At 34.6% G+C, this 9,538-nt stretch overlaps 2 protein-coding genes across 3 annotated transcripts; one reads left to right on the forward strand and one right to left on the reverse strand.

Annotated features, from left to right (window-relative positions):
• Positions 1-1,789: 1,789 nt before the first annotated feature.
• Positions 1,790-2,384, forward strand: LOC122053470 (major pollen allergen Lol p 11-like). The gene is made up of 2 exons (XM_042615524.1): positions 1,790-1,952; positions 2,056-2,384. The coding sequence occupies exons 1-2, from the start codon at positions 1,790-1,792 to the stop codon at positions 2,382-2,384; spliced, it is 492 nt and encodes a 163-aa protein (XP_042471458.1).
• A 1,985-nt stretch (positions 2,385-4,369) lies between these two features.
• On the reverse strand, positions 4,370-8,579 carry LOC122051056. Of its 2 annotated transcripts, XM_042611985.1 has the most exons (4): positions 7,962-8,579; positions 6,963-7,037; positions 5,347-5,416; positions 4,370-4,888 (listed from the first exon to the last, which is right to left on the reverse strand). In XM_042611985.1, the coding sequence occupies exons 1-2, from the start codon at positions 8,466-8,468 to the stop codon at positions 7,014-7,016; spliced, it is 531 nt and encodes a 176-aa protein (XP_042467919.1). In that variant the 5' UTR covers positions 8,469-8,579; the 3' UTR covers positions 4,370-4,888; positions 5,347-5,416; positions 6,963-7,013. The 2 variants fall into 2 exon arrangements, with proteins under 2 accessions (XP_042467919.1, XP_042467918.1); XM_042611984.1 differs by lacking the exon at positions 4,370-4,888 and having other exon boundaries at positions 5,169-5,416.
• Positions 8,580-9,538: the final 959 nt, after the last annotated feature.

A 9,538-nucleotide genomic window follows, 5' to 3' on the forward strand; every position in this document is an offset into this window, starting at 1 on the left:
GGGGAGAGTGAGATCATCCTCCTTTTAATTTTTGTTGGCCTTAAATATTATATTTTCGTATGAAATCTATGCCTCTTAATTCAATCATAAATGGGATTCATGGGATGATTTATTTTGGCAGTAGTGGTATGTACTAATTAATATGATAAATATCTATAATATATTATGGTAATCATGTAGTTGACAAGTAATTATATGAAGGTTGAGTACTTTAGAAGGGATTGAATTGATTGATATATTTTAATTAGGGCAGCTTTGAAGCTTATGAAAGGTTACCATGGATGAAAAGCCAAATATAATATTTCCATTAAAAAAATATAGAATCAAATATTATTTTACTTTTACTTTAGATTTCATTTAGTTAAAATTATCAAAGAAGAAATTCTAATATTGCTAATGGTTGATGATATAGGTCAAAGTGTTTGTTGACTACTTCATAATAGTACAAATATTTTTTTATAAGTCATCATGTCTGAAAAGGATGAAGATAGTTGATTGAAGATGTGACTCTGTGATTGAATGTGTGAAGATTTTGTTTCGCTCTGTAAAATTAAAAACGTTAGTGCTGGATCAAGGAAGGGGTCAACGGTGTTGACCTTCCGATGCTAAGTTAGTCACTGACAATAGTGAAGAACAAAGAGAACTGTAGTAGCAACAAGAGCGTAATCACAAATAACGCATATCTCCGCCAATGTATGGATCCTTCTTTATATAGTGCCCTTGTAGCGTATGTGCACACTTCTCAAAGGGTGTGCATGTTTCCCTATTTTTCCTATGAAAAGATAAGTCAAAAAAGTGTCCTCGACACTATTTCTTAACGGGGCGTGTAAATCCCTGATGTGATAATGGGAAGTTTCTATCGTACGCTTTGCCTACTGACCATGCTCTGTTGTCAGTGACACAAACTTCCAAAAAGATACGATGAGCTATACAAGGGGTTCCAGTATTAGCCGAACGAGAGATGTTGGGTCGGGACTCCCAGCTCGCTCGCTCAGAATAGTTCTCCTCTTGGTCGTATGACTCAGTAGATCATCACCGTCCGACCAGACAAGAAATCCAGTTGGACTAGCCTTTATAGTCACCTGGTTTAGTAGATCGCCCTTCGTCCGGCTAGAAAAGCAGTCCGGTCAAACTTGCCTTTATATGATCGTCGTAGTTGTGAACATGGTTTCTTTTCTCTGATCGTCGAAGTATCGATGCACTGTCTTCGTTTGGCCGGACAAGCCACTGGATAACTATTTGATTATAAGACCTTCTTTCATAGAGTGGACAACCATAGCTGCTCGACGTTTTGAGGCCTGATCGGTCTGTTGCCACTCGCTCGACCGACTATGTTAACTCTGACCTTCACATCGATCGCTCTTTCCATCTTTGATCCATCCTTGATGGACCCCTTTTGTTACCGTATCAATAAGTAAATATAGAAATTGTATATTTATGCAATGATGGATGACAATTTTGTTTATTAGAATGTATTTCTTTATATATATATATATATATATATATATATATATATATATATATGAGATGAAATTAAGATGCTATAAAATAATAATAATAATAATAATAAATCTTCATTCTCAAAATAATAATAATTGTATGTGTGTGGCAAGCCAACTTCTAAGTCTCCTATTCATGTGTTGGTAGAGAAAGTCATCCCTTCATTTGTTGCGAGAAGTAAGCGCCACCGGTTATAAGAAGGAAAAGTCACTAGTATTTAAGGGGACAAAAGCTTCCCAATTTCATCGGTCACTTTTGTCTCTCATTATTTTCTACAATCTGATTCGAGATGGCAAATCGTTCCTATGCATTCCTTACCTTTTGCTTCTTCTTGACCTTCATTAGCTTCTTTGAGAATGTTGTTTCTTCTCACGATATTGTCATAGAAGGGCGTGTGTATTGCGATACTTGTCGTGCCGGTTTCGAAACCACTGTGACCACATATGTTGAAGGTAAAATTATGACTTTCTATAATATATGGCATGACATTTACTTTCACTAAATTAAGATGAACTACTATAATTTTAATAATGGTTATTGTTATTTTTCTACTAGGAGCAAAAGTGAAGTTAGAATGTAAAAATTTTACCACCGGCGAAGTTACTTACACAAGCGAAGCAACTACCGATACAACCGGAACTTACCATGTATCGGTAGCTAATGATCATCAAGAAGAAACTTGTGCGATGCAACTCGTGGAGAGTTCTCAAAGTGATTGTTCAGAGATCAATGATGGAAGGAACAGTGCTCCTATCGTAGTGACTCATAATGTCGGAATTGCTTCTAATGTTCGATATGCCAATTCTTTGGGGTTCTTGAAGGACAAGCCACTTTCTAATTGCGGTGAAGTTCTTATGCAATATGCTCTAGGAACGGAGGAATGAACCAAGTTAACTAATTATAGCCGTAAAGGCCGGCCTATATTATGAAATTGAATAATTTGTTTCTCATCAAATTTGTTTTTGATTGTGTAATTCTCGAGTTTGTAATGCTCTCTTGATACAATTGTATCAAATTTATCTACAATTTATTTCATTTATTGTGTTAACTTATCTTGTAACGTTGCCAACAATAATTTTTTCAATCATTTAAAATTGCAACCTTATTTTATTTTATGTTTATTAATTCCTCAAAGATTAATTATAACTCAGAATGAAATGTTTCATGCATTTGTTATTTGTATCTCACATTAAAGAGGATTGATTCTTTATCCACTTAATCTCACGTTAATAAAATAAAAACAGAAATTTGTCCAAATAATAATAGTAAACATCTAGATCAATATTTTATACGTAAAACATAAAGTATTTTTTTAAATTAATAAATGCCCTATTATTTTCATTGTTGGAACAAATATAGCCTTTGCCACAAATTGACATCTCTTACAACATCTTGTAATGAAGTTATAATACTTTGTTTTTTTTTTATAATTATTATATGTTAAAAGTTTGCATTTTTTTTAAAAAAAAAACAAAATTGGCACCAAATGCTCACATGTTTTAATTTCTAATTAAGCAAAAGGTTCTTAAATTAAACTTATGTGTGATAGTTTTTTTTAAGAACATTTTGTGGAGAATCAAAGTCTTAATTTTCATTTTGTTTGATAACATAAGTTAAAAATTAGATTTATCAAAGACAAACATCTAATATAGTATTTATAATAGACGCTAAAATCAGAAGATTCATCAAGTATTATGTGTTATGTTGAACAAATTCATAATAGTGCAATATTCTTTTTTGAAGTTAGTGCATTTGGTACTTATATGGTCATTTGCTTCAATAAATTTTGAGATCAATTATCAGTGGATATAAAATATCTCGTTAAATGTCTAACCTCTCCTATACAAAGAACCGATGTGCTAAGATAAAATACCACCATAATTTACATGCTATATTTTGTAGCGTTGATATATGATACCAATATAAAAATGAAGATGAGAGAAGAAAAAAAAAAATGAATGGTAGGGTCTTACAACAAATACCATTTTGTAAGAACAATATAGAAATTGTAAATCTGTGAGGGTTACAAATATGAGACCAATGACAATGTTTTTATTAAGAATTTATTTTTACCATCAAAGATACTAGATAATTTTAGCTCAAGTTATATAAAATTATTAGAATAAATCAAGGCACTCTTTGTTATTATTTTCATCAAAATGATAGCCCTTATTATTCAATTTTTGTCAAAATATCTTTCTACTATAATATAAAATTAATGCCCTACTCTCGGCACGGTGTAATGATAAAATACTTAGGAGGATCAGAATTCAAATTTCATTAGCAACATGGAAGGAAGAAGAACGGTGTCAATGTGCTCTTCACAGACTATCAACCTCAAACCACCTTTTTTTTTTTTTTTTAATCTACTTTTCTCACGGTTTAAGGGTGGATTTGAATAAGGATATAAATAAATTGAATGTTCATGAATAAATTTAATGTTTAATTTGATAAAAATTTATTTATATTCGTCGATACACATAAGATCATTAAATGAATAAATTTAAATAATTCGTTAAACTAAACAAACAAACTCAAATACATATATATTCCTCTTGTTAATATTTGTGAAAAATATTCATAAATAATATTCGTTAACAACATTAATAAATAATAATGTGAGCTATATTCATCAATAAATCTCTTATCAACGTACTAAATAAACTAAGAAAATTATAAAATGAACAAATAAATTTATATTATGAAATTCAGTAACCAACCAAACAACTTTAAAATGTAAAAAATTACTCAACTAGACTTCATTATTATTACACAAACTTAAACATTATAAAACTTGCCTCTGTTTACAACCCTAGATTTGGAAACTATGAATTAAGATTTAAAATCCCAAATGAAACATATCGTCATAATATATGTTTTTTTTAAATATATATTCAAGTAACCTACAATTAAATAATTGCGCAACAAGTGGGATAGAATAAATTGAAGGACCAACGACACATTTAGTTATTATCTATCTACAGGGCAGCAAACGCGGGAACCGCAGCTCTGGTTGCCAATAATATTCATGGCTAGAATCATGCTTTCTTATCGATCAATGCCATCCAGAGACATAAAAAAAGTAATACCAGAGCCAAGCAAAATCAATTAGTTCAGACCAAGGAGAAGAAGAGGCATGTTTATGAATGTCTAAGCTGCAACGATCCACGGTATCATTCCGGCGACAGGGATCATCGGGAAGCATATGGAACAATCAAGATCCCTTGGGTGAAATGAAGCGCAACAGAAACGACGATGACATGCCCAGGGCCACAGATGCAGCGCCGGCATCCACATCAGCTTTGGACTCTGAGCTTGGCTCCGATGCCATGGCAGTGCCAGCCAAGAAGAAACCGGCAAAGCGAGGCTTCTCAGCCGTTTTCTGCACCTGCGTTAGTCCTCCGACAACCCAATAGGCATTTTATTTAAAGAATTTATTTAGAATTTAAATATTTCGATCCTTCTATATAATTTTGAGCCACGACCAACCTATTCATGTATAGAAAAGTAGAGAAAACAAAAGAAATAAATAGATGCATGTTTGCATTTATTCTATACCATGGAGATTTGTCATTGAAAGGCACAACAAATTGTGAATTCCTACTATTTTCTTCTACTCAGTTTGTTATGGAGAGATAAATAAGCTCGCAATAATCAGTAAGGGGATAGTAATAATAATTCAAAATAAAATTAACTAGCATCACAAAACTCATACATACTGACTCATTCTTCTGGGTTCCCGAAAACTAAACATATATTCTGTAACTTCTAGTGATCAAACTGAAGGTACAGAGAATAAATCGACAAAAGTACAGGTATGGATAGAGTAAATCAACATCCACATACCATTATTTCATGAACTAGTACAACTCCTTGACAGACGTGCTACCAGCCAATCTCAGATGAGTTCTATGAGCTGCATATTTCAAAAGTTCACAAAATAAATCATCATGTCAATTAAACAAGAACACACAAAAAAATTTCTAGCACATTTGCGATATAGTTATGGTAAACTTCTACTCGTTTACTATCTAGGTGTACAAGTGAGAAAGGGTAATATGCATTTTTTTTTTCACAAACTGAGGCACGTGTGCCATCATTGGCTATGAAACATTCTGAGCTCAACTGACAGATTTCACTTGTGATGACTTCTTCACAAATGTTTTCGATGTACTTATTTGACTTGGATTTACCTAGGAAACATTTGATATGCATGAGTCTAGATTTACATAACAATGAGAATACAAATAAGTGCAGGAGAGAATTGTGGGGTGGATGCTGAAACCGTATTTAACAAATTGGGAAAACCAAAAGTTTACAAAGTGATTAGGAATCAACTCAGTAGTTCCACATATGAATGATTAGATCTTTGTCGCTTGAGGAAGAAAAATTCAATTTGTCCATATTAAGGCTATAAATTTATAATTGATCCCTCATCCCTTCATAAGGGTTCTAGTTTATAGGATAAGTGATTAATCAATCAATTTTAGAGGTCAAGGGTTCAAATCCCACCTATATAAAACATGATAATGATAATACAAAATTGGCAACTATTCACAAGTTTTGGGTCAATCAAGTGAAAATATTGATCCACATATATAAAGGAAGTATTAAAGGTATAATAGAACATATGGTTCATGCATATTTTAGGGAGGGCACAAATACAAAATTTCTACAAAAAAAAAAAAGATGGAAGTCACAACTATCTATAGTTGGTTATATGAATCTTCTCTATTAATTGACACCATGTAATGCTACATCATGAACAAAACCAGTCATTTAATAGTTAACCCCACAATAATGAGATTCTGGTTAATATTATAAATATTTTAAAACATCATATAACATCTGAAAGCATAGGCAGATCTAGGAAGAGACCAGTGGGGTCAATTGCACCCACTTGGCAAATATTATTAAAGATAGTGTATATTTTATCCCTGATTATCTTGATAGCATAGTTATTATCCACACAATAATGTTATGATGCTCTTTAATGTATCTCATTGCATCCATTCAACTTCAATATTTAAAGGTCTGATCTCATTTATTTAAGGATAGATATTGCTATTCATCTCATATCTTTTTGACAAATAAATTATTTACTTTTTTGGTTTCTTTATAATTTATTCTTCATAATCATTTTCACTTCATTGTGCAAATACAATGTATTTCAAAGATCTAATTAATGGCATCATATGTGGAACCAGTGAAGTTTGTATCACATGAGTGTTTACGTCAATTAATTTTGTGCCCATTGCCCTTCGAGTCTTGGATCTGCCACTGGTTAGAATGTTCATATACCATTTTGGTAGTTAAAAACTATTAAAAGGTACATATCACAAAGAATTGAATGCCATCACTTTTGAACTCTCATCATGAAGAAATTCCGTAGAATCAATAATCCAAGATATGAAAAAAAAAAGAAGTAAAAAACAAGGACAATAAATCTTTTACAAAATTACCTTGGGGAATCCTTTGTTTGCCAAGATGGTTCTTTCTTTCACATGACTTGCTCAAAGTTGGGGAACAAAAATATTCTGAAATGGAAAAAAATGGTTCAATATATAACCAATAACAAAATTCCCCATCATAGACATACTTGCATAAAATAAAGGGTTAATTAATAAATCTATTACAACCTATGGAATTCCATATCTATGAAAACATTAAAAAGAGTTAATTAATAAATGATTTGTGAAGTTGGCAAGGAAGGCAAAGTCACCATTGAGGTAATACGCTAGCAGGGAGGAGTCAAGCTAGATGTTGTTGAGGCTGGCACCAGCGAAGTCGAGGGAGGGTTTCAGCAGCTGTGGGGTTAGACTTGGGGTTAGGGATTCAGGGGTAAGTTAGGTTTTTCCATTTTCCACTAATTTAACGTTGCAAGTTTATCCTCAGTCGGCAAGCAATGCAGTTAAAGAGGCTGATCTACATTTTCTACATCATCGACTTAACAGTTATGGGATATGTTGAGATAAATTTGATTTTTTAAAACATTATGAAAGATAAGAAAAATCCCTATAAAAGTTTTGATAGATCTATAATAACACTAATGAAAAGAAAAACATTTCGTAAGAAACAAGATCTATGGAAGAGATTCTCTTTGACCAATTTCAGGACTATACTTCAATATTTCCCTGAATTATACTAAATGACAAAAAGAAGATTGAAAAAACTACTAGGGTTATCTATTTCTCTTCTTCTTTTTTTTTGTTAGCAAGATTTAGCTCAAAGTTAGACCGACGGAATCTGTAATTCTCATACTACTAAAGACATAGTTCCACTTGTTCGCAAATACATTGAATCAATGAAGTCCAGCTGGATTCTTTTTAGTTTCTCTATCAAGCAAGGATAAAATAAGCCCTTTTAAATTCTCCCTGCAACCTTTGCTACTTGGAAAGTCTCTCTGACTCATGGACCAAAGTAAATCGATTGTAAACGCAGAAACTACACAGTGGCATTACCTCGAACGCTGAACGGACAGCCTTCTTGGCGCGCTGAAACAGAGAGAGATTCCCTCTGCAAGAGTGTATGTGCTGGAACTGGTCGATGCCGAGCTTGCGAGTGACCCAGCCGAACTGGATGTAGACGAAATCGGAGTAGGGGAGGTCGACCTTGATGTAGCTGACGCCGTACCAGATGAGATAGCTCCGGATCTGGACACCCTCGAGGTTGGAGACGGAGCCGTAGCCGAGGAAGCCAGACACGCGCGGGGCGTAGTAGACGACGTACTCGAAGTCGACGTAGCACTCGCCGTAGAGATCGATGACGAAGTAGCCGTCGGAAGCGACGGAGAAAGACTTGACGGTGTCGGGGAGGATGCCGGGAGGGAGGTTGTACTCCTGGAGGATGTCGTAGACGGTGGAGCTGTTGGACGGCGAGGCCGACGATTGGGCAGTCACCGCCACGGAGAGGGAGGAAGGGAAGAAGAGAGAAAGGAGGAGGAGGAGGAGAAGGAGGGAGGAGGACATGGCGATCGGGAAGGAGAAACCCGACGGATTTGGGAAGGGAAGAAGGAGAGCTGAGCCTTTGACTGCGGAATATAAAAACAAGTGTTGTGGAAAAAAAACATACAACGAGACTATAGCCAACATATATCGATTAATATTGACCTGTTTAAACATAGAGATAGTGATAAACTAAAAATGTGGTTAAAAAGTGGACGAAGGGAAAGACTCTTGGTAAACCTATAATGCAAAGTTATCAGTGTCGGGTCATGAAGAGATTTTCTATGGTCATCCTTCCATATTCGTTTCCGATGAGTAGAAAAATAAAGAATTATAGTAAAAATGTGTAGAAAATAAAGTTATGTATACTTTCGTCGGTAGATGAAATCCTCTTTTATGATGTTACTGTAGTATTTATGTATGCATCTCAAAGCGTAAACATGTTTCCTTAAGCATCTTAGGAAAAGATACGTTAACAAATGTCCCTCGTACCATTCCTTAATTAGTCATGTAATTCTTTGATGTGATAGCTTGAAAGTTTCTAAAGTATAATTTACCTGTTGGACATGCCCTGTAAAAGCGTAAACTCCCAAAAGGATATGATAAGATAGTTGGTAAGTTCACATGTGACTTGACCGGCCTTTGCTCGGCCGGATAGTTCTTGTCCGGACGTACTGCCATGAGATATTGTCCTGCTTTCCGCTCGGCTATGTTGTTGCCGTAGGGTTGCTCTTCATTCAACCGGCCACACTTCCCTTTCGAGGGTATCGGTCCGGTAGAGTTGCTGCTTGGTTATGGGTCATAATCATGAACTTTCCTGAGCGGACGTTCGGACACGGTTTGGCCAACCAGATGGTCATACTCGGTCGGCCAGACGACGTGCCGCTTGGCTTCATTAATTTGCTTTTCGGGTTGTGGCCTTTGACTACTCTGATTTTGACCTCCACGTCTATTATTTTTCTTCTATTTCGATCCATTGGCGAGGTTCCCTTTCATCGCCGTATCAGGTATAAATCCTGAAGCGTTCATAGTATCCATCTATTAATTGGTTGAAGTTGAGACTAATCTCTTAAAAATTAAAAAGATTCGAGCTT

Source organism: Zingiber officinale, chromosome 3A (genome assembly GCF_018446385.1).
Source record: "Zingiber officinale cultivar Zhangliang chromosome 3A, Zo_v1.1, whole genome shotgun sequence".
NCBI classification, from domain to species: Eukaryota; Viridiplantae; Streptophyta; class Magnoliopsida; order Zingiberales; family Zingiberaceae; genus Zingiber; species Zingiber officinale.